General features: G+C 42.5%; 1 protein-coding gene across 2 annotated transcripts in view; it reads left to right on the forward strand.

Moving 5' to 3' along the window:
- MCU (mitochondrial calcium uniporter) overlaps window positions 1-25,487 on the forward strand; it is a 97,250-nt gene continuing 71,763 nt past the window's right edge. For both annotated transcript variants that reach the window (XM_082486766.1, XM_082486765.1), the window contains exon 1: window positions 1-171. In XM_082486766.1, coding sequence (XP_082342892.1) covers window positions 40-171 — 132 coding nt within the window. In that variant the 5' untranslated portion in view covers window positions 1-39. The remainder of the gene's footprint in view (window positions 172-25,487) is intronic.

A 25,487-nucleotide genomic window follows, 5' to 3' on the forward strand; every position in this document is an offset into this window, starting at 1 on the left:
GCCGCCGCCGCCGCAGCGTGAGGCGGCTCCAGCGGCGCGATGGCGGCTACGGCGGGCAGATCGCTGCCGCTCCTCCTCTGCCGCCGCCCCGCCGCCGCGCTGACGGCGGCCGGTTGCTTCCCGGCGCTGGGGCGGCGCCGCCAACAGCAGCAGCAGCAGCGACACCGGACGGTGAGTGAGACGGGAGCCGTGCCCTTCAGGCGGCGGCCGGCTGAGGAGAGCGGCGGCCCCGGGGGGGGGGAGCGGGCGGGCGGGCGGGCGGCTTCTCTCTTCCCGCCCGTTCCCCGGGGGAGGCGGCGGCTCCCGGCAGCCGCGCGTTATTCTTAGCGCCGCCGGGCGAAACTTGAGCGGGGCGGGCGGCGGCAGCCGTGCCCGCGGCCCCGCTCCGGCAACCGGGGAAGCTCCCGGGCCCTCCCGCTGCCGGGAAGGAGCGAGCCGCCCTGCGCCGCGCCGCGTCGCACCGCACCGTGCCGTCAAGGCTCTTCCTCACCGGAGGGCGCCGGTGGAGGCCCGGCGCAGCCCGCCCGTAGCGGGGCCGGGCTGACGGGGCGGGGGTCGGGTCCCGGCGGGGCGCGGCCGCCAGGTGGCGCGCGGGGCCGCGCGAGCCCGAGGGGGCGGGGGGCAGGCGGAGGAGAGGGGGGGACACCGGGTCGGGGGACACCCGTTGAGGGGACACAGAATCGTTCCCGGTAGGGCACGGAAGGGGGAAGGCGAGCGCAAGCGCTCAGCGCATAGTTCACCTTTTTTTCTTTAATTATTATTTTATTCTTTTTCTCTTTTTTTGCCGCCCCAAGGTCAGGCAGGGGAGAGGCGCCCGGGGGAGGGTGGTGGTCCCCGAACCCGCTGCCGGGCGCTGTCAGGTTGGTGCGGCTTAGAAGGGTGTGGGGGGATAGGTGGGCAAAAAAAAACCAACCCAACCCAAAAAAACCCACCCATCCAATTTTTGTTCGCTTGCCCCTGCAGAAGCGGCATGTTTTGCCAGAAAAGAGCAGGCTGGCAGCACGCGCCTTGCTTACTATGTGGCTTTAGGGCGGAAAAAAACTGTAAAGGCGAGCAGGTTGCGTCTTGGAGCTCGAGAGATTTGCTAAAAATACCGGGAGGGTTTTTTTTTTTTCCTCTTCTTTTTTTTTTTCTTTCTTTCTAAACTAAGGGAACAGTATGTAACCGTGGGATATTCTTCTCGCTTTTGCCACAATCTGTTTTATTGCTGCCTATAAAAAAAGCTGCTGTCGGAGGTGTGCACCTGTCGCTCACTTGTTGTTTTGCTGAAGCAACTCATTGCGAAACTACCCAAAGGCGCCGAAATCGTGTATTAATCGGGTGATGGCACTCCCGTGGAAGGGCAGATATAACGCCGGGTCCCCAGAGTGCTGTTTAAAGAGCAGCTAAGCGTTTGTGCTTTGTATTTTCAGGGTGCCAGTAGTTCCTCTAATGGTGCCGGTATGTTTTCGCAGCGATGGGGTGCCAGAGGTTCTGTGGGTATCGAGTGTCTCAGTTGCAGCAGTCCCATATTTGCAGCGCAGTCGTTCACATGTGTGAAGTGTGACTTCTGCAGCACTGACTTCGGGCTTTGTAAATACCAACCTGACAAGCGAGGCTACTGGTACCCTGGATATTTGGTCAGGTGTGGAATAGTCTTTTCAGCTTTCGTAACTGTTGTTAAAGTTGTCTCTTTTAGCAGTCTGGCCCAGAAAATATTAAGTTATTTATCTAAATTTATGTTGACCTTTGCAATTAATTTAACAGAGACCCAGATTCATGCTTGATTCCGCTAATCGGGCAAAACATAGTGGTAAATGTGCAAGAAGAATAAAAACAACCATTTAAAAATATCCCGAATTTCTTCTGTTTGTCTGGAATACTTTGCTGCTGCCGTGGTCCTAGCTGAGCAGATGTGGCTGAAGTACGGACATGCTAAAATCACGCTGTCAAAGCCGTCCCCTTCAGGTGCTTGAGGAAGAAGGAGGATTTTGCTTGCGTCCCCTGGGCTGATGATTAGAAAGTTCTTCTGCTTTTTAGTAGCGGTTGGTGATGCTGTTTGATTTTCGGCAGCTTGGCTGTTAGCCATTTGTGGTGTTGCAGTGATTAGTTTTTTTGGGTTTTCTTCTTTTTCAATAGGGAGATTGTACGCCAGGCAGTTCAGTAGGTGTTGATTGCCGTGAACCTAGCAATCAAGTGAAAGCTTGCTGTGAGCAGGTCGATACCCAGTATCCTAACTGTTCCTTCTGACAGAATCTGTAACGTGCCTATTTATCTCCGCACAGGAAAGATGAGTTATCCTTTCCATCACACTGCACTTGAGAAACTATGTGGACCGGTGGGAGAGTAGAGACCCGAGAGCTGCCGACTCCTAGAATAAATGATCTCCAAGGAGAAATTACAAGAACCAGAGCTCTTCATAATAAAGAGAAAATCGAAAGGAGGTTGCTGCAAAGAGGAAGCAGAGAAACAGAAAATCAGTGTTGGGTAGGAGAAGAATTACTGGGCTTACACTGTGAGACAGGGATTTGGTTAGGTTCTAGGAATCTTTTTACTGACAGTAAGAGCAGTGAAATGCTGAAATATTTCCCAGGAAAACTGTTCAATCTTCATTATTGGAGGTGGTTAGGATAGGTTAGACTCGCATCAGTCAGTTATGGCTGAGGAAGAATTGATCCTGCTCTGTGATAGAACTGGACTGTATGAGCTTCCTGAGTTGATAGTTGATAGATGATATAAGAAAATAGGTGGGAAGAGTTTGTGTAATATAGGTGTAGTTAATAGAGTGATTATATTAGGTATGTCTGTGCAGTATTGTTTTTAGTACAATAAATTCTACTCTGTTACTTCTCAGGATGGCTGGTTTCTAGCAGAGGTGATAAATTAAATGGGCTTTCTCGAAATACGTCGGAAACGCTAAATGGTCTTATGGATGAGTTCTTTCAAAAGGGATATAAAATATGCTGGAAGAGCCTGGACCAATTGACCAGACTACTGAGAGAAGACAGTACTTTAAAACAAACAAACCCGTCCAGATGGGTAAAGGGTAAAGAATGTGGTTGTGGTAACATCAAACAGTAGACGGGGCAAGGAGTTCCAAACTCTTGACTAAATAACGTGGTTTATGAAGGTTCAGAAGAGAATACAGTAATATTGGGAATTGTAGGGCTTGAATGAAGCTTTCACAGCTTTCTTGAGAGTTTTGAAAGCTGAGACAGTTGGGAGAGGTCAGTGGGATCAGCATACAGAAGTGGGGTTATGGAGGACCCAGCAGGTCTTCACATTCTGTCCTAGCCGAACAGTATCGCAGGGTGTGAGAGATCTTGGGAGGAGGATGCAGAAAATTTGAATGAGAAATTAAGTTATTGATCTTGGAATAGGAAAAAGCAGGCAGGAGGAAGTGTTTATGGATACTTGTGAATTTCCCCTCTGAAAGTGATGATGTTGTGCCTGGCAGGAGGACTGTGAAATGCAAGGAGAGAGCCTGTTGGCAGAACCGCATAGAAAGTGGGGCTGGAGTGTCCATCGTGTTGGGAGAACATGACAGAGCTGAATAAATGGACTTATAGCAGAAGTAGCTGAGGTTGCATCTGTTTCCACTCTCCCAGTCTCACTTAAACATATGTGAGAGTGGAAGAAGCTTTGTAGCGGAGGAGAGGGTCAGCAAGCACCTTCGCGGTGGAGAAACTGCAGAAGTAGGCTGGAGAGGCTGTAGTGTCATGGGGAGTGGGTGGATGGCTACAGCTTTGGAAATGAGTACGGCTGAATAGCTTGCAGAGCGAAACGTCAGTAGTGTTGGTGTTTGTTTTAAATTGGTGCTGTAAGCACTTCCTCGTTGGAAGGGTGCTGTGGGGGTCTGATGTGTTGCTGGGAGGTCGCATGTGAAGATGGGAGGTGAGAGAGGCGGTTCGTTTACTGGGACCAAGGTAACTTCTGCTGGTGGGAAGACCAGAAATGGCAAAAGGCGGTATCTGCAAGCAACATGAGGTGGAATAAAAGTATTGTGTGTGTGGTTTCTTTTTGTATCTCCTAGTTTCATGCAAGAATTGGCAAAGGACGGAGAAGCTGCAAGAGTGGTGGGGAGCAGCCTGGCTGGTGCTGGTCAGCAGGCGGTTGGATTGTTACAAGGTGTGCTGTGGGGGTACGAATGCACAACCCTGAGCACTGACTTTTTAAGTAACGGGAGTGGCATGGGGATGAAGCCCTTGGTGCGTGATTAGGTGGCACTCCTCAGTCTAGCGGTGTTTGCTGGGTTGTCAACTGGTGGGAAGCATAGCAGGCATAAAGCACAATACTACCTGTTAATTAAGTCCTTTGTCCTGCAGTAATTTCTCGTGCTTAATACAAAAATTGCTGCTGTTTTCCTGTTAGACAGCTTGCCCTCAGAGGAGCACAGAGAGAGAATTAAAGTGGATGTTCCTCGGAGGGAACTTCCTTATGAAGAAAGGGGAGCCCCTTCTTTGACTCCTACTTGTTTTGGGTGCTGTGGGTGTTGAGGGTAAGCTGCCAATGGTGAGAGCTCTGCACCACTGAGATGCGGTGGGGCTGGGAAGCAGTCCTTTGTGGAAATGGTTCACAAAGAAGTAAGCTATAAAAGCTTTTTAAATACGCAGTGGTAGACAAAGGGCTTAAATAAAATGCTCAGCTTTTGCGTGTTGAATGCCTAATCTTCGTGGCTTTCTTCCTACAAAGATTAGAGTCTCTTGTTATTGCATTTCTTGGTGCATGTGGCCAGTGGTGGAGTTATGTTGGATTGGTGTGTAATCAGCTGGTTCAGATCTGGAAAAAATATGTACAGAAAATCAAGGGCTCGGCTGTATGTGGAGTTCCTATGGTAGTTAATCCTGGCAATTCTGGGTAGATCAGAAATAATGGTTCCTAGTGACAACTTCTAAGCCTAAAAGGGAAAAACTGAACCTAACTGAACTGCAGCCAAATTTCAAGTAGGTACTGTGCAACTTACAGGTTTTTATCTCTGTTCCAGATGAGGACCAAGATGGCTAGTGTCGATCAGTCTTCCAAGCAGGGTAGGATTTTGGTGCAGGTAGCCCTGTATTAAGGACACAGTGGAGAGCGTATCCCACAAAGACGAGAGGACTCTGTGCCAAGGAAAGGTGCCCTGGGATGTGAGAAGCCTTGGGAGGAAGATGCAGCAGCCATCGCGCTGAAGCTGTCCTTTACTGGGCATAGATACAATGTGTATTTGGTGATATTTTATTCCCCCCCCCCCCCCCCCCCCCCCATGGCTGATACTGTTACAGCATCAATATCCAGAGAAGCTGTTGCTCAGTAGGGTGGTAATAATTTTCCTGGTGGGTCCCTGTAACCACAGTTGCTTGCTCTCGCAAGCAAGGGTTTATTGCCCTACTGTTTCCCATCTCTTGAAACAAATTTATTTAACAGGTGAAGCTTGGGGCTCACAAAACTCACAGTAGCGTAGGTGACGGGCTGCAAGGATGGAGAGACTTGGAAGAATGTTTTGGCGTGATGTCTGTATTTTTGCTGAGGATGGAAACTGGTGGGCTGCTTTAATTAACAACTTTTGTTTTCCTGACCTTGCATACTGCTGACTGTAATTTTCAAATGAATGATTAAGAAGCCAAAGAACTCGTGGCTGTCTGGTGGTTTGAAGGGGCATAAAACAATTATTCTTGCTGGATCTTTGGCTGCATTTGTTACCTGCTCTGGCTTCAAACATTTCCCGTGTTAGGACATCCATAGGAGCAGTGACGTGTGCTGCAGACCAGGAGGAGATGCATCTGGTGTCCCTTTGGAAGTCAAGATGGGATGTGGTTTGAACTGCAATGTAAATAAATACCAACCTAGCTGAACACTTATAATGCCCAGGAAGCCCTAGGAAGTGTTGATTTGATCATAAAGATGGGTCTGTCCACCAAATCTCCCTTTTCTCCTGCTTCTTCCCTCACCTCCTTCCCACGCACACACACTTGCTGTCCCGCCAACTCCTCGCTTGCCTCACCCTGGTAGAAGCTGGTGAAAACTTAACGAGTTCTTGTAGCTGTCGTTTCCGTTTGCCCACTCCAGCGCTGCCTAAATTGATTAAAATGCAAGGAAAAGCAAGGTCTGCCACCTCATACCGGATTTACTGCCAGAGGGAAGGCTACAGCTCAGGGCTATTTTGAAAGGTTCATAAGGAATGAAAACTTTTTTAATGTTTTTATTTCAAATGAGAGGAGTGAATATGCTCTTAGATAATTATAAAGCAATAGAATACCACTACTAAGTTGAAAATGTTGTGCCTTTTAGCTTTTTTTGTTAGGTTGTATTGGGATTTTTTTTTTTTTTTTTGCACAAGCAAAAATTTAGAGGGGGTGACCAGCAAGTATCTTTTGGTGCTTGAAACAATCTCTTGATCGTATTCATTCTTACAGAGCAAAGTAGGTTTTGAAGGGAGGCTGAATTTAAAAAAAAAAAAAAAAAAAAAAAAAAAGGCATTTTGTAGCTTTTGATGTGCCTGTTCATTCAGTGAATAGGAAAAAAGCTTTACTTGGTGGTGTCTGGAGAACACCCTTCCAGGGCTCTCTTTATGTGAAAGAGGAGTGCTGTTCAGAAAGGAGTAGATGTTGGATTTTTTTGACAATTATGGGATGATATAACATTTTATTTTATTTATAACTCAGCCTGTGGGAATAATCAAAACTTTGTATGTAGGGTCTGTGATGGGAAAGGGATTTACAGTCATGGTAAAATTTGATCCAGTCATTTAATACAAAACTTTCAGGACAGGTCTCTTTCCCTGTGATGAGTGTTTCTGAGCTGCCCTCAGACAGGATGGGTCTAGCTCTCCTTAGCAGGGTCAAGCCCGAAAAAGCAAAAAAAAAAAAAAATTTTTTTCATTTTCTAAAGCTGTTTTTAGACTAATCTTAAAGATGAAACTCTGTGCGATTAGGTCCCACCCAGTCTTGAGGGTGAAACGTAACTTTTATGATTTCATTTCAGATTTGTGCTATGAGTCACTTGTTTGCCGTTCTGTAAAATGGCATACAGATGACACAAATCTGTAATTTCAATTATTCTCCCATTTGTTGGTCCATGAAAATGTAGAAATGGCTTTAGATTTTTGGGTGGCTTTTTTTTTTTTTTTTTTTAATTTATTTCCTTATTTATTGTAGTGTCAGCTGGTGGTCACTCTTCCTGAGATCCCAGCTGTTGCTTTCTGCTCCCATCGCCTCTGGTAGCCCTGTGTGGGACGAGGAACTGTGCTTGACAATTTTGCTAGATGAATCTGTGTGCTCTGTGCTCGCCATGGAGGAATACTTCTAATCTCTGAAGTGCTCTCTGGGTGAGAGACCGCCTGTGATATTGCTGATGTGCTGTTGATCGTATTTCAGTACTTGCTTTTCGAGGGCAAACTAGAACGATCTTGCTTTAAGGACTTTTTTGTCCTGGAGTATTTAATGAGGAAAAGAAAACGACTTGTCCCTTTTCTATTAAAGTTTTGGCAAAGGATTTTCTTCCTGTTATTAAGGTCTCAATTGGTCATCAAAATGAGATGTCATTTTAACGAAGATGAAAATATGCAGCACTTTAATGTGACGTGGAATTATTTTCCAGGAGGGCAAGTCTGTGGGGTATTGCTTATGTCTCATGTAAAATACGAAGCATGCCCATTGTCTTTTTCTGCATTCTTGGCAGTTCTTAAGGAATTAGGAAATCTAGATCAACTTGCATAAGCAGGAGAGGAAAAAAAACGCGGCCAACAAGCTTGTTTCAGAGGTTCACTTTTGTTGGCTTTCCCAGGAGGAAAGGACTGCTGTGAAGTAAGGAAACTGTCAAATCTCTGAAACTGCTTATTGGAATACTGAAAACTCAAATTTTACTTGGATAGATAACTTAGGAAGGATCTACCAGGGGGCGACCACCGTAAAACACCCTCTGGGTGATTGTCAGTCCTGCATTCCGTCCTGCAGCCTGCTGGGAATAAAATAATTCACTCTGAGGTCATAGCCTAAGAAGTTTTATAGGGTTTAAGAAAAGCTTTGTGGAACATATTGCTGTTTTGAGAGGGTTTTGGAATAATGCTATGGTAACAATTTTGGTTGCTTTTGTCACACGGGTCCCAAGATGTGCGCGTAGCTTGCCGTTCTTTCCATTATCCGAAGCTGATGTAGGCTGGTTCCACTGGTTAGTGGTGTGAGGTTGTAGGAATGGGGTGAGGGAGAATGGTTGCTACATAAAAGTGGTAAGCCTTGGCTTTGCAATGTACCTCGGAGCAGGATCTATTCCTCTGTATGTGCGCGGGAGCTGGGGACACCCGAGCACTCTATCAGATGGGTACTGCGCAGAGCTGCTCACTGCAGAGCATCTGAGTGTGGAATTAGGTGAGCACACCTTTGCTCATGGGTTTACCTTCAGTTAGTTGACATACACGGCTTGGAAGGAGGAATGCGAAATAACTGGATTTCTTGGATCCATGTGCATTCAATTTCAGGTGGGGAAGCTCACCAAGCGGGTTATGAATGAAGTGACCATAGGGTCGGCAGCTGGCAAACAGCATCCTTTCCTTCTAGGTTGTGAGGGGAGAGTCCAGCTCATCCTCCAATTTTCTACGTCAGTTGCTAGAAAAGGATCTAAAGTTGCTCCATGTTTTCTCCATTCTGTGTCACCGTATTACCTTGAAAAGCACTTAGCTAGGCAAAGCTTACCGTGTTTTATTAGGGGGCTTATTTGGATGAGCTCATGTCAGTTATTACCGTACCTTGGAGTTGCTAAGGAAAAATGTATTCCCTAAATGTAGTAATGGAGATGGCTCATTTCTACATTTGAGACTTGTATGTTTGGGGAATGGCTGGAAGAGCAACTTTAAGAACCATTCAGTTAGAACCTGACATATGGTCCTTGTAAATTCATGGCTTTGTCAATGATTTGTAAAAGGTATAGCTTCCCATGAGCAGGAGGTACTCCCTTGACATATGGGCTTGCTCACTGTCAGCTGAAGAGTGAATTGGCGATATCTGCTGAACCGTGACTGTTTATTCCTTGTCAGCTGCTCTTCTCTATACGTGGTTTCCTTCATCTGTGTGCCTACCTGTCACTTGACTTATGTACTGTGGACCCCCTCGTTAAGGCACGGTGGTAATTGTCTTAAACCCTCGTTTTCTTTTGCCAAAAATGACTTCTAATGATGCTGCGTTCTTCTTGATTTGCAGCTGAAATCTGTAGAATGAATAGCAAATGGATGTTCATCAGCCAGAATGCAGGCTGTGAAATTTAATCAGACTAGTGGACTCTAAGGTATGTCTCAAAATGAAAGAAATTAGTTGTGACATATTATTGTAAAAGGAAATAGAGTTACTCTCTCCACTTAAACCATTATTTTAAAATATATCTTCATAATTTACCCATGTCATTTTTCTTCGATGTTTGGACATAAGTGATAGTGAGTTTTCTGCCCGGCAAAGTAACTCAAAAATCTTCATGTGTCAGAGCAGTATTTAACATTGTCATTTTTGAAGAGAAAATGGACTGTCCAAGATGGCACAAGAGCGATGCAGGAATTTTTCAAGTTGCACATCAGAAAGCAATAGCTGGGATTTGGATGATGGGTTTTGTATAGAACTTCTCCTATATGATTACTATATTGTCATTATGTATGTAATTCTTACTGCTGACAACAATTTGATATACCATGTCCCATTCAAGTTTTCTGGTTCTAGACAAAACTCGGACATAGATAATATGCAATGCAGCAGTAACCTTTTATAAAGAAATTTAAATTAATTGGGAACCTGTCTGAAACATCGCAGAGACTCTTGTGTGGGGGAAGGAAGGCTGGCAGAGTGATTTCTCCCTGAAATCACAGTAAACTGAAAAAGTGCGGAGATTTCCCAGGGGGGAAAAATGCAGTTCCTTTTTTGGAATGAAAATGCTCTCATTTATCATGTGATTTGGGAAATCCTCTTGGCTTCCTTCAGAGGGGGAAGGGGGAGTTGAATATTTGGTCAGATGATAGAGCATGGCATGTTTGTGATGCATAACAGCATCTGCTGCATAAAGAGCTCCCAAGGGAGACTGCTGCTTGCTGCGAGGCTATTCCCGTTATCAAGGGACTTGTTTCTAAGGCAGTGATAACAGAAATTCCATTGTCTAAATATTTAGTAGATTTGATAATTACTCTAGTACAGCGCTGTATGGTTTCCTCTGAGTTTGGGGATATTGTATTTAAGAGGAGAATAGGATTCCTCACTTGGACTCGGGTGTAAGGATTCAAGAGAAGCAAATCTAGCTTCTCTCTTAAGAAAGAGTTGTATTACGAGCAATGTATATTGCTAGTAATGAAACAAGCTCCAAATACTCCTCTCTGAATTAAAGGGACTATATTAAAGAATTTTCCCTTTCTGTGGCAAGTTCCAGATGAGCCTCTCTTAGACTAGTCAAACCAGGACACTCTTGTACTTGATGAACTGTCTGGAAAACTTACGATGGAGTGCTGTTTGGCTTTTATTCAGGCTATAGTCAGCGCCGTGCATCACACAAAAGGACTGAGGAAGCAGAGGGCATGTTGATGAAGACCATTTCCAGGCAGTAGTAGTAAGTGTTATGTGAATATCCAGACTCCATTTTGGCTGCAGCATCGCATGAGATTGAAGGTACTGGCTGGCCTGCAGCCTGCCTGCTGCAAACGATCAGCTTGGTTAATGGGAGCTAACTTTACTGCTTTGAGGCAGCAATTTTTTCCTGAGAAGCTTTTTCATGAATAGAGCTTTTTTTTTTATCATTCAAAAAGGTGGTCACTAGAACTTCTTGCGCTCTTCAAAAGCATGTTACAATGCCATGTAGTCACAGAATTTACTGGCCGGACAGATGAGACGAGGATCTGAAAGGAGAGAGATTTTAAAACATTTCCAGTTAGAGTCTCACTGCAGACCTGTTTTTTATGGTTTTTTTTTTGTTTGTTTGTTTTGTTTTGTTTTCTTTTGGTTTTTTGACACCTGGAAAAGCAGTGTTGAAGTAAGAAACAGTTACATGTATTGAAATGTCCATTCCTAGTTGCTTGGCGGGGTGATACAAGTCTGACTGCTAAGTAACATGCTGATGTTCCTAAACAGAGCTTTGGTTTGAAGCCAAAAAGACATGGATTTCTCTGACTACAAAGTTGAATAGAGTGATGGTGTCCAAGATTAATTTTGTCTTAAGAATAATTTTATCCAAAGATAAAGAACATGACTCAGATTTGCACACGTACTCATTAAAAATAAATCACAATTTTGAATCAGCTAGTCACTCTTGCATGTAGGAGTCACCATTTCCATATTTCCTTTTGGCATTTAATGCTGAAGAGAGTAATTTTAAACAAACAGTTTCACAAAGTACTCCTCTTTATTATTTAGGTAGATTGAGTAGGCTGGGATATGAGACTATACAGATCTGGTGGTCTGAGTTGGCAAGGATGCTGTAAGAAAGGACTTTGAGAAAAGCATTAATACCACACAGGCACTTGTGAAATGAATTGTTTTGTAAATAGCATTTTGAACAGATGTTGTTTTTTCTCCTTCTCCAAAGGTGGGTTGTTTCTGTTGACTGTTCCTCTATGCCATTCAGTTTTTCTCTACATAGCAGCTCCTTTTCTTGCGCTGAATGCCTGCTTGTAATTACAGCATCATGCTTTTTTCCTTTTGCAGTCAATGATACACACATTACATCTGTTTGCAGGACATCCTTCTCTCTCCTATCCCAAGCACACTGGTAACACACAGCTCCAGTTTGACCAGAGAGCCGAGGGCTTTGGATCTAGGGCAATGAGTTTGGTGGAGATGCTGTTTTCATGACCTACTTCTTGGGCCAGCATGGAAGTAAAAACTGCTCTTGCTGGCTCAGATGAGAGATTCAGGCTTTTTTTTTTTTTTCTTTTGGGTTGAAAAATAATCAGATTCCATTTGATAGTCTTACTCTTCAAGGTTAGGAACTAGGTGTCCCCTGAATTACTCAAATATCAGTGGAGAGGAATAGACAAGAACACTGAAGCATAGAACAGTGTTGCTTTCAGGATTTAAAACAAACACTCCTTTCTCCTAAGGAATTGTTTGTTGTTGTGGTCAGTTAGAGGTAAGAAATTTCTTACTTTGTTCTTCGAAGAGAGGTATGTGTGTAATTGACTCATCCTAAACACTTTTATCCACGTTTTTACTTTCAATTAGGAGATTTGGCAACACTCGTAAAGCCAAATTGCTATGATTAGCCTGACATTTTATATAATAGAGTGCACCACAGAGGGCTGCTTGTTCTTGGAATTACAATGTCGAAGCACCACAGTACTTTTTAAGGCAGTATTTACATAATTTGTGTGGATTTCTACACTAGATGGAATCTGCATTGCCATGTGACAAGCAAATAATCAGTGTATCTTCATGTTCACTGTGTACCTGAACTAGTTAGTACATGAGTTTGATGGCAGCACAGAGCTCTGTTTGCCTCCTTCAGGATGTGATTTTTTCTTGCCGCAAGTTAGAGCTGATGATGCTTCGAGCAGGATTTTGGCTCATGAACGCTTACAAGTTTTCTTGCAATCTTGGGAACGTGGAAGTAGGTGGCTTGGAGACACATGAAGAAAGCTGAATTGCCATCGTAGTGTCCCGAGACACCCTAGAGTACATGGAGACCCTACTAAACAGGTGTCTGTAAGCTGACTGTGGAAACACGCGCCTCATTAGGGATATGTATCATTACTCAAGTCTATCATTACTGAGTTGCCTTGGCTAAAAAGTAATGTAAGCCCTTACCTCCTTTCCACTGAACACACACACACACAAGAAAACCCTCTGATTGTTGTCTAGTATTTTTTTTAACACACTGCAGCTCTGTTACTCTGCCTCCTTAAAGCTTTTCTAAGGAAAACAAAGCAAAATAAATAAATAAATAAAGCTTTCAATCTTTTATTGTCATACTTTCCAAGTTCAGGATGCTTTCAGTTTTCATAGTACGAATTAGCATCCCATGAATCATACTTTTTAGGTTAGGCTGGGTTCTCAAAAGTATTTCCCTTTTTTTCTATTTGTAAGCATGAAGTAGTTTAAAACACTTCTACATGAGTTAGTTTGGCCACAATTTTCCTTGGAAAAAGCACTCTGAAACACTTCAAATGAAGACAGTTACACTTACCTTCTAGCGACTTGGTTTGCCAGCACTGGAAATAATATGCATGAAACTTATTTAATGTAAAGTGATTAGAATTTGCATCTTATGAGTTGTGTTTACAGCTTCAGCTCTCCAGCTCTGGCTTTATCTCTGCACTGGGATGAAGCTTGCACCTTAATATTAATTGTCAGTCATGGTAATCACTGAGTTATGAGGCTTTTCCCATCCTTATTAGCAGTCTCTGTAAGCTTTCCAGCCTGAAGGTTGTACGAATTAACAGATCTCCCTCTAGGTTGTCTGTTGTCTGAAGAAATATAACTAGTCAAAAAACAAGACAAGATGTTTGGTTGTTTGGGGTTTTTTTTGTGGTTGTTACTGTATCTTCTCTCCTACTGCAATGGTATTTTGCTGAGTCCCTGAACTTCTACTGTAGGCTGTTTGAGATGCAGGAGGAGCTGGTACATAAACATGAGATAAGCACTGGAAACCTGTGCAACTTCTTGGTAGAGAAATCTTGATTTATTGTATATTACCTGCATGTAAAATCCTTCCAGCTTTCACTGTGAAAAATTTCTACATAATTCATTGCAGAACTGAAAAATATTACAGGCTGAAAGGACATTGTAAGTGTAATAACGCCATCTTTTTGAAATCAGTTAATGAAGTTCAAGTTGAGCGATATTGAAAGTCAACTTGATAACTTGCTGATCCATATAAATAAATCTCACTGACTCACTGGGAAGCTAGTTGTTTTCCAAGCTAGAGAAGAAGGGGAGTTCCAGGCAGAAAATCAAAAATTGGGGGGGAGGGGGGGAGAAGTAGATGAAGAATAGGATACAGTTGAACTATTGTCATCTGTTCATATTCCACTTTGCCATCTATCATTATTATTATTATTATGAGTTCAGGAATTTGATGGCACATCAAAACACTTCAGTGACTTCTTTTATATTCCTGATTTATATTCTGGTAACTTTGGTGCAAAGATGCTGTTCTTGCCCACCACTTGTCTTTCTAGTGCTACTGCTGCGCTGTTACTTTTTCCCCCTTGCTTAATCGTGTACCTATACATGTGTGGTTTTTTTTCCTGTGCTAAAGCTTTTATCTAGCAATAGGGTTTTTTCCTCATCCTTGCTGTGAGAATAAGACTACCAAGTTATTGTGGGGCTATTAGTTGCCCTTTTTTTAAAAAGTCCTGAAGGAGCACAATGCTACACGTGACTCAACGTAAAACATCTGAACTTTTAACAGTTATAATTGCTGTTTGCAGTCTTAATTGTGACGTGGCTTTTGCAGGTAAATAATCCAACAGCAGAAAAATAACTGGTCTCTGACTAGGCACTTGCTTCTTTCTACCCGCAGCTCTGATCAGTCATTAATTATCTTTCCTTCTACACAGTAATTAGGGTTGAGCTATGAAGCTCAAAGGTTGAACATTGTGTATTAACCGTTGTGTCCTGAAGAGATGAGATGGGAAGGTATGGCCTCGTGTTGCCTTCCGGTGACCAGAGCTTTTTTTGTCAGCTTTAGCTGGTGTTCATAAAAATATTTGCTTTATGGAACAGCTTTTGGGTAATGCTCAGGTAGAATTTAAAATACTGAAGTTGAATAAAACATGAGAAAACAATGTAAAGCTTTACATTCCTACTAAAAGCTGCTTGTTTCTTTTTTCTCACTAGTTGCACGGGAAATATCCCGAGTTCCTCAGCTATGAATACTGATAGGTTTTTCAAGAGTATGAATGTTAGCATTAGTTTTTGTAGTTGTAATCTAGTGTGCAGTGCTTTCTTTGGAGTACAGGACCTCCTCCCTTTGGAGTAGCACTCCTTTCTTCATCTGTCATGAGATGAGGAATCTCCCTGGATCCTGCGGAACAATATTAACTATTGACTATGGGTTTGTTTTTTTTTTCCTCTGAAGCTGCTACTTAAATGAAAATTGCCTTTGGATCTCTGAAACAGGCCCCTTAATGCTCCTTGTGACATATTTGGTTGACTGAGCACCATCTCTTTTGATTGCTAAGTGCTCCTTCCAGCCCCTGTGGTATTGGAGGTGCCCTTGCTGCTGCCCTTTTGGGGGTGCCCTCTGTTATATCTTCAAATGGGTGCACATCGAATCAGGTACAATCTCACCTTGTACATCCCTCCTCCTTTCTTTCTAGCGCTTGTTCTTGTGTTTCTGAGATGCCGTGCCTCTCTGTAGAGCTACTGACTGTGACTAATGCCTTCCTTGCTGAAAAAGCTAAGTACCAGTAGCTGGCAAGATTAATTTTATATAATGTGCTGACTTGAAGCTCCCGAGCCTCCAATGGTAAATGTGTCTTATTTTTGCACCTCTCCCTGTCCTCTCCCTCTTCTTCTGCCTTCTACCAAGTATAGCTCTTAAAAGCAGAGTATACAGTAGTGTATAATGTCCACTTAATCCAGCACAAGCCATAATCTGTCTTTGCGTGCTGGTTACTGCCGATCTTACATTTCTACAAATTAATTTTTGATTACAAATTAGCAAAAATCTGTAAAAGAATGCACGTGAAATAGCAAAAAAATCCCAAACCCCAAACAAGTACGTTTTAGAGTATTGTTGGCTGACTCATCTTGTTCAGACCTTTTGCTGATTATAATTTTAGGAAAGAATTGTTACTTCCACTCTGATTCTTAGAGCACTACTAGGAGGTTTTGGGGGACCCTAAAGCTTCTGGGAGCGGTTTTCATTCAGAATTTGTTGAAACTGAGTTTTAGAATACAAAGTTGAAGATACATACTTTCAAACATCTTATCTTACTGTACTTATGTTCAGATTATCCTAGTTTAGAAAAATAACATGGAATTACTGTCAGTGAAACAGTAATCTGGCAGGTGGCTGTGATAGAGATTTAAAAGGATATGCCACCAGTATGGCTAACAAATCACTTGCAGTGAACTGAGCAGAGGTTCAGCATCAAATATTTCTGGCTTTGTTGTTGTTTTTTAAATTCAGAGGAGATCAAATGCCCCATGTCTTGTTCTACAGTGGGAAGTTTAGGTGCAAGTTTCTGTACATTTTGTTGATTCCGCAGTCAAGCAAGTGGAAAATGATGTGTATTTTTTGAGGTTTAGGGCCATTGTGGTTTTTTTTTGTCTTCTCTTGGTTTCTTTGAAAGCATTTTTTGGTGAAGAACTGTTTCACGAGGCATCCCTCATGAATCTGGAACAGTTGGACTGTGCACAACCTCACCAATTTTGTGGTTGCAGTTATCGTACGCTGATTTGTATCTGTTTACTGTGGGGAAAGTTAATGTTTGGGTTGGAGGACAGCTCTGATCTCCCTTTAGAGGTGTGAAGGCATTCATATCTGCTTTTCATTAGCGAAAACCGGCGTTTGCATATTCCTCTGTCAGTGAAAGCGTGCAGAATGACCGACTGGCTGTTCTCCAGGTTCTCAGGATGAGCGAGCGTGGGTTAAGAGGCCGGAGCTGCAGGGTGACCCTGCCCGGGACAGCCTAGTGTAACTTATTTCACTCTGGCTCGGTAGTCGCCGCAGGCAGAGAGGCCTCGAAGGAAGCAATTTCTGCTGTTCCTGTGCAGGCAGATGATTTACCTTTATGAATCCTTCCTTGTCTGGCTGCAAAAAGGGCTTTTCAGAGAAGGCTGAGGCAGCTGTGGGGATTCTCTCAGGTTTTCTGTAAGTAAATATTTAGTTTCTAAGAATCTCTGCCCTTTGAATGGTAACCTTTTACTGAAGTCAACGGCACGCTTCTTGGACCTCCTGAAATGGATATTTGACCTACGATGTTAAACTGGCTATTTGTTCTGATTTCAAATCTGCCTTTGGGATTGTGGAGTAGTTTGTGTTGCAAGTGTGAGCTGGAAAGAAGGAAGTTTATCGTAAATCAGACCAGTGTCGGTGAGCATCTGTAACTGTGGGAGCATTCAAACAGACCAACACCAGACTGCTTTTGTACAGGGGTTTCTTTGTGCAGTTCTTGTGGCTTGCCAGGGATAAGCAGAAATGGATTGTTATTTAATACCACTAGATGAAATAAATGTAATTAGTATTAAGTTTACTAGATATAGATGTAGAGTGCATAATATATGACTTTTTATCTGAGGTTGTATCAGCAGTTGATTTTCCTTGAACTGATGACATGTCTGCTTCTGCAGCATGGCAATAAAAAATAATCACCTCTTCAAACGTAGTATTGGCATCGTTGTGCTTTAGGAAATATCCTTGTGGTGTTGAATCTGTACATGTGGCTGCGGTGGCAGGAGGGTTAGAGTTTGATTTGTGTGCAACGTAGTTGTGCCAGGGTGGTTGCTGCTGCAGAAAGTGTGCAATTTGTGTACGCTTTGGAAAAGCGCAGGAAGCTTGAAGGGCATAACTGCTTACCAACTGGGGAAACTGTCCCTCTTTTCCAGCACCTATAAGGAGGGGAGTTTATGTTGCTCCCACAATTGTATGCATCTTCTAGCATTGCAGCATTTAACTGGGTATTTTCTCCATGCAATGCCTACTAAACCTTTTCTTAGAAAGTTTTGATGTTTTATGGCAAAAAACTGTTAGGACAGAGATTAAACCAATGAAGAACTTTGCTGATATACTAAGGGAATTGGTTTTAAAAAATAAATACAAATAACAAGGGGCAACACAATGCAATCCCTTCTGTTGTGCCTTGTTTTTTCTCTCCTAAGGGGAGGATTTTTCTGTCCCTGTAGCAGCTTTGCTTGGTCCTCAGAGCAAAACCAGCTGGGTGGAGAATGGCAGCTTGACCTTGGTGCATTTGGTGGGACGAGTCCCACCTGGACCAAAGAGCTCCTCTCCCCATGAAGGGGTTGGAGGGGCTTAGTGCCTGTTAGGTACATGAGGGACAGCTGTGTGGGCAACAGTCTGCTGAGGAGCAGCTGTGGAAGGGGCCCTGGCACCCCTCATAAGTCTGGGGGATGGCATTGGCCATGGGCTGAGCAAAAAGGCTGTAAGAGCACTATCACCTTGCCTGGAGCTGCCTCAGCTTTCACCTTCCTCAGTACGGAGTGTGTGGTGAGTAATATGTGTTATTTTTGCCTAGAGAGTTTTGGGCTTCTGCTTGAATTAGTCTTCTAAGTTACTTAATGTGTTGTGTTGCAATTATCTTGCATTGTAAGTCCTCTAATCTTTGTGTTGGGAGAGTTGGGCCAGTGCTTGGGGTGTTATGAATGCTTGGTGGCTGGGGGAAGGAAGAAATTCTTTGTAGAGAAAGAATGTACCGTTTACCACCAGGACACTTGCCTGGGGGAAATAATGTTTTTTGCCTTGCAAGCTTTGTTTTCTCTTCTAGCCTTTCCCTAGACCTCAAAGGGAGTACATAACAGACTTGAAAACTATGGCATGGTTGTTTTCACTGTCTCTTATCCTTGTTTATACTTTAGTAAAAACGTCATAAAAAAACGCTAATTCGGGAGAAAACATTTGGAATCCTCACAACTAACACTTGATGTCTTGGCTTATCAGAATAAGCCTTTTTGAGTGGCAAGGCATAAAGAATAGCTTTTCCAAGCATGCCAGTGGTTCGATTAAAGTAAATAAAGGCAATGCTACACAAATTTATATATGCTAATTGGATTGTGTGATAGTGTGCCGAGTATGGTGTTAAAAAATAATTAAAATGCCAAAACCTGGACGTGTGTCCTATCTGCTAGGGTGAAACAGAGACTTCTATCGACCGTTTAATAAAGGAAAGCTGACTGTCAAGACCATGTTGAGTGTGAGAAGGCGGCCAGACGGCCCTCGGAGCCCATGCTGTAAATCCCTAGCCATGCCCTCTCTGCCGGGGTAGGCTGTAGGGCTGCTTTCTAACGCATCTGCCCCACGCAGGAATTGCTTCTGGGGGAAACTTTTTGAGTAAAAGCTGGTGCCTTCTCTTGCAACTTATCTTGGGAGTTGTACTCCCTAGCGAAAGGACAAGGAGTTTAAATGAATATATGTATACTATCCACGTGGTTAAGTTTTGGGTTTTCTTCTACTGGGGCTTGCCACGGCTGACGCTGTGTCTCTTCCCGCAGAGGTGGTTTGTCTGTGGTTTACTAACACGGTGGTCACATTTTAATTCTTGTTTACCAACTGGGTGAATGCTCTGCTTCTGTTGCTCATCTATAATGTTTTTTTCTAGCATATATCTAGTAACTTTGGCTAAAGAATCTTGTCCAAGTGTGTGGAAAGGTTGTGGGAGGAACAAGCTTGTCTCTTTGCCTTCTTTTTTCCTTGCATTTGATTGATGCTTCCTGAATGTGTGGTGGGGAAGTATCATCTATAGCTCTTGCAGAAGTACAAAGTCATCCATTGATAAAGAGGTGCAGACATTGTTTAGTGTTCTTGTTCCAAAACACTCAGTATCTGATCTAAAAATAAAATTTCCTCCCTCTTGTTTACAAAGTCAGTTTTATTTTTGGTTTTCAAGCTAACAGATAGGTCAATATTAAAAATTCTGCAGTTACCTCTCCAACAAAATTGTGTAGGCATGATTATCTGGGTTTTCCTAGAGATAGAAATCTAACCAAATGTTGCTAGCAAATGTTTTGGGTAAGTCTTTATTAAAAATTTAAAGTTACTTTTCTCATGACAAAATTCAGGTCAACTAAATAAACTGGAGCTGTGTGGATCTTGGTGGTGTGGTTTTTTTTTTGTTTTGTTTTGTTTTTTCTTTCCAAAGGGAACAAGATCATGCCTGTCTGTGTGGGGCCTTCAGAAAGCATATACCATCCAGGCATAACCAGGAGTGCAAAGGAACGCTGCTTCTGCAGGAATAGGTATTAGAAATCTAAACCTCCAGGTTCTCTGTGAGCTTGCATTATACTGAACGTTCATTTGGTATAGAAAGAGTAAATGAATTTGCATACAGATTAATTATCTTTACAAGAACTGATGAGGAGTCTTCCCTATGGTTAGACCTCGTAGAAACGTTGCCTGTTTCGGCACTGCTTGATAAAATTAAGTTCTTGAATAAGATACCTATGTTTGGGGTTTCTTGCAAGTTTCTGACTAAGTAGTGCCAGCAAAAGTCCAGGGTTTAAGACCTTCGTGAGTGATCCGCTGGGGCTGAGTTTGCAAGAGGTAGTGTTGATGGCTTACTGCAGAGGTACATGCTCTTACTTCTCAGGTGATTTAATTAGGTATGTAGATACTTCCTCTTCAAAGCGGGCTCATGAAGCTGGGTTTCCTCCTTCCTTTTCTACCAAGCAGAGTGTGGAAGCTGTGGCTGTTGAGCATGGGACACAGCATTGGAATGATGTTAGGAGATTTTGGTAGCGGTGTGACCATTTGGATGTTAGAGGGAATGAAAACTAAAGTGTACAGGCAGATTATTAAAAGTTTAAAAGACATGGATTTATCCCAGTGCATCAGTGGGGTGGTATTATGGTTTTTAAAAGTTACCACAGGCAACTTCTTAGCTGAAATTGCATCCAGCTAGGACCTTCAGATGGGGCTTTTCTGATAAGCAAAGGAATTACGAACTAGTCACACCTGGTAGGTAAAAAGTAGTGTTCATGGATGGGTGGTGATTTTACTTGCATTGTGTAGGTGCCTGAGCACACACTTTCTGGGGATTTTTAAATTAGGAACTTCTAGAAGGGAGAATTTGATCATCTTGAAGAATGTTAAGATACCTTAAATGATACTTATCATGGCTTTGTCAGTGTTGAAGTTGGAAGAAGGGTCAAATTTTGCAAGTTTTTTCTATGAATGTTAATCAGCAGTAAACCTAAACAGCTGGTGAAGATGATTGGGTAGTTGCGATTGGAGAGGACCTCTGCAGGTTGGCAACTTTAACCTACTCAGAATGTGGCTGGATTCAGTGCTTAAGGTTGCTTAAGGCCTTGTCTGGTTGTGCTGTGAAAAATCTACGAAGATGACAATTTAGCTGCCTCTTTGGACTGCCTTTTTCTGATGCTGCAGAGCTCTCGTGGTAACTTTTTCCAACATTTTTTGCACCGATGAGAATTCTGTCAAAACAATTTGCGTTTTGAGGTTTTGCTGTGTGACCTGCAAGGCTCCATCTTGCCTGCAGTTCCTCTTTAGGTAGTAGGAGACTCGCTGGGTTGTGAAGCAGTCTCTTTGAGCTGAGCAGCCTCTTTACGTGTACCTCTCCTACAGCCTCTTATATATCTAATGCTGTAGACCCCATATTGTCTGGTGGACCTTCTCCTGGGCTCATTCCTGTTTTCAGACTTCTCTGTTGTATTGTGGGTGTGGACACCTGGGCTGTGCTGCGGCCTCATGAGGCAAATAACTCGCAGGCAGAGGGAAGCGGTTTTGCTTTTGTTAATGCAGCACAACATGTGGTTATAACCGAATCTGGATTTGAACCTCCTGAGCTGCTTGCTTGCCTATTCATTTGACCTGCTGAGATGCTTTGCCCTTTAGTGTACCTGCCATTCCCTCTATCTGATGTGGTCTTCAAACATGCTGAGAGTGAATTCTCAGCCCTCACCCAGGTTAATGAGGATGGTACTAGTGTTGCCCCAATATTACCTTGTTTACACATGGACTTATGACTTAAAAACCCCCGAATTCCAATGTACAGCTCTGCTTTTGCTTTCCTGTCTCTTATTTTAATGCCACTGCACTAAATCTTCAGTTGTCTTGAACTGCCTGCGTTCTGGGGCTCTATACTTCTAGTTCAAAAATAATTTAATTTTGGAATTTGGCAGTACTGTTCTTTCCACGCTTTAATTAAACTCTTGCCTGACTAGTGAGGTTCTCCACCACTTCCCTTCCACCCCCGCCACATTACTTGTTCTCTGCTGGTATCTTTTTATTCATCTCTTCAGTATTTTACTATTTTGATCTTCACGCTTTTGTCTACCAGCATGAAAGTAAAAACTGAAAGTCTTGGATAGTAAAGGTTTCAGTTCTTAGAGGTATGTTAAGAGATGTTGAAACTTGAATCAATGATGATATTCAGTGTCTGTTAATGGCAGTGAACTTCTGAGGCTCTTTAACACGTAAAAGGCAGAAAGAAAATCTTTGTTCTCCGCGTGCTAGTCTTAACAGTTCGCACCTTTGATGAAGCTTTAATGGGCTTTTAGAATAACTTGAAAAATTGCACTGCTTATTTGGAAGCCCAATAGGGTTTTGACTATGTGGGATATATCCTGTTTATTGGGAAGACTGACTGAAAAATAATTTGGGAGGCACTAGATGGGTTTTGTTCAAAAAAATGACATTAATCTGTATTTGTTTAAGGTTAGCAGTGACTGATGAATTTTTGAGTAATAATATAGGATGGGATATGAATGATTACGGTTAAGATGAGATTTCGTAGGTTTTCATTATCTGCTGATGAGGGAAACTGCTGTAGCATTTCTGAATGAGATTGGTCTGGAGACCAGTCTGTCATTTCATCATATGCCTCTGATTTTTCTCATGGGCGTTTAACTGCATATGAAAATTTCTGAGTCTAATAAAGCGTGTTTATTATTAAATTGTGTTTTAGAGCTCCGAGCGTGCTGTTCTCAGGCATTTAAGTCAGTAAAAGGCATAGGATGAGAAAGTCTCTTTTGAATGCTGTGTGGTATTTTGAGACCCACTGAAGTCAACAATCAACAGGGTTAATAATACAACTACTAAGTCAACACTGTTATTAATTCAGTGACTGCATCTTTTAATCCCGTTTCCCTGTGAATGTAGCCATGCGTAGAAGTTCCTGGCAGCTTAAAGCTGAGGATAAGGTGATGAATGCTTGTGACTGAGGAACTGGTGGGTGCAGTGGTCAGAGCTGTAATATTTAGTGGTTACTGTATTGCCTTAACATCGTTGCTGAAACGAGCTTAGCTGAATAACTGCATTAATTTAGAAGCTGCTTGCTGCACCTCGTGCGTGTGCTTTCCTGTCTTGCTGGGGAACTGACTGGGTATTTGACCAAGTGCAAGCTTTTATTTCAAGTCTTCATTCTTAGTTGTAATTTTGCAGGTATTTAGACAGATTTAGGAGAATTGCTATCATTATAATTGCCTTTCTCCAGGTTGTAATACTGCCTTAGATGACTGTTAATCTAATGAATGCTGAAAGGATGTGGTAGTCTGTTCCTCTTGAGTATTGTCAAAACCCCACTGTTTTTTTCCAGTACAGGCAACCAAATGGAAGGAAGTCATCGGGGGGGCGGGGGATTTCTGAGCTAGGAGTGTTTGCTGTCTTGGGTTACAGCATAGTGGGTCTTGACAATCAAGTTATTCACCTTCCTAGTGTTTGACCTGATAGATGGTTTAAAACAAATTGAATGTCTGTGTTTTTCAGTGAAAAAAGTAATGAAACGGCAGATAATACTGGCTTTTCTAGTTTAGCTGTAACTGTATCTGACTCTCGCCTTCCTTCCTATGGCTTTAGTCTGGGCACAGTTGCATGCTATGTGGTAAGACTGTTTTGTTAGAAGAATGTTGCACACGTCAGCGAGAGCCACTTTAGCAATATGTGCATTCTTGGGGTGTTTTTCTTTTTTTTTTTTTTTTTTTTCCCCCCTCTTTTGAAGATATGCAGTATACTGAAGGCTGAGCAGGTGGTAATGAGGGAGTTCTATAGCTTCATCACTTCTGCCAGAGTCTATAAACAGCAAGAGCGGGAGGATCGGTGCCGGAGGGTGAATTTACATTCTTGGCATTACTCAATGCATATTTATCTGGCAAACTTGTAGAACCTTGGAATACTATGAAGATTAACTCAGTATGCCCTACATACATCCTCCAGTGCTGCCTTACAGCAGCCATTGCTGTTGTGACATCTGTTACTTTGCTTATCACGAATGGTTAAAGCACAAGGAGTGTGCTGACATTTTGTTGATAGCCTGAAATTGTAGGTTGGGCCTGTATTTATATATCAGTTGTATATTTAGTGTGCTTCTGATTCTCCTTCTGTGTTCTGTGCTATGTGGCTGAGTGGAAACATGCAAACCCATTCATACCAGTCTGTGGAAACGTGCAAAAATCTGTAGTATGAACTTATGACCTGTCCTTTTCTCTCTAACCAGTTCAAATGTTGGTGACGGGATTCATGAACAAACCTTTCAGGTGACCATCTGTCTCTATGGCTTGTGTCTCTTCCTGCCTTAGATTTCAAGAAACAGCCTCAAATATGTGGCGGACTTAGTGCGTCTGTCTCGTATAAGGTAGATTTATTTCTTGAAGGTTAGTGGACTACCACTATTAACAAGTGACTTGACTGGTATTCTGTAGCAGGGTAAGTATCTGGGACAACTTCTCTTCAGTGAATGTGTTTTGAATGATTAAATAACGCCAAAATAAACATGCTTTAGAGAGTCGTCTGTTCTCTACCTTGCTTTTGTAGTAAATTTTGGCAGTACATGGGAATATGAAAGTGTGAGTTTGGTTAAAATAAATGCTCTTGATACAAATGTACAGATAATTTTATTTTTAGTTAGTCTGGTTTTAGCACAAATAACACAACATTTGTATTGTAAATGGATAATGCGTAGTATATGAACATAGGAGGTTTTCTTCTTTCAAGGCAAATCTACAACTTTCCTGCTATCCTTCCTTACTGAGGTGTTTCAGGCCAGAATCCCCAATACAGTTGACAGGGCTGGGGATAAGCACAAGAAAGAAACTTTTGCTTTTTCAACTGTGATTTTTTTGCTTTATTCAGGTCAAACAAAGCACTGTGCTCAGTTTGACAGACAGTCTGTGTTGGGTGTTTTGCTTTTGTGGGTTGTTTTTTGGTTTTGTTTTGTTTTTCCTCCCCTGCTATACCATTCCTGTTCAAAATTGAAGCAAAATTGTTGCGACTTTTCAGGTGATGAACGTGGCTCATGTACCAATGGCTTGAGAGGGAAATTTTTTTAACAGGAAGCAGATGAAGTGCTTTTTGAATAAGTTCACTTGGTTCCTCTAGGCTCCCGGAGTTCATTTCCTTCAAGGCTAAACTTGCAATAACCTGATCTGTAACTTCATATGCAAAGGACCGATTTGGCATCGCTGTGAGATTTTAATGTTAAATGCATACGTAAACTTGGCAGCCGTGCTCTGGAGAACAGATACTAAATACCTGTTGTATAGCTGATTAAACTAATCTCTCTCACTCCCTACTTTTATTTCAATGCCAAACTTGTCTTCAGGTAAATATACGGAGGAAGGTGATGGTAAACGCTTGTGGTTGTGCGCTCATTATGACTACACCAGAGTAAATTATTCTTTGGGATGAGAGAACTGGTAGTATCTGTAGATCTTGCTAATCTTGGTCAGGATGTTAGTTCCTGGAAGGCATTGTCTGGTTGGGTTTTGGTTTGTTTTTTTTCCTGCCCCTGAAAGCATGTATAAAAATAAATGTAATAGTAATGGATTTCTTAGTAGTTTTTTTTAATGAGGATCAAGATTAGACACATGTAATAGTAGCAGTGGCATGCTGGGTGTATCCTGCCTTGCCCCACTACAGCTCTATTCTTTTGCAAATTT

This window comes from Vanellus vanellus (genome assembly GCF_965231255.1).
Source record: "Vanellus vanellus genome assembly, chromosome: 7".
Taxonomy (NCBI): Eukaryota; Metazoa; Chordata; class Aves; order Charadriiformes; family Charadriidae; genus Vanellus; species Vanellus vanellus.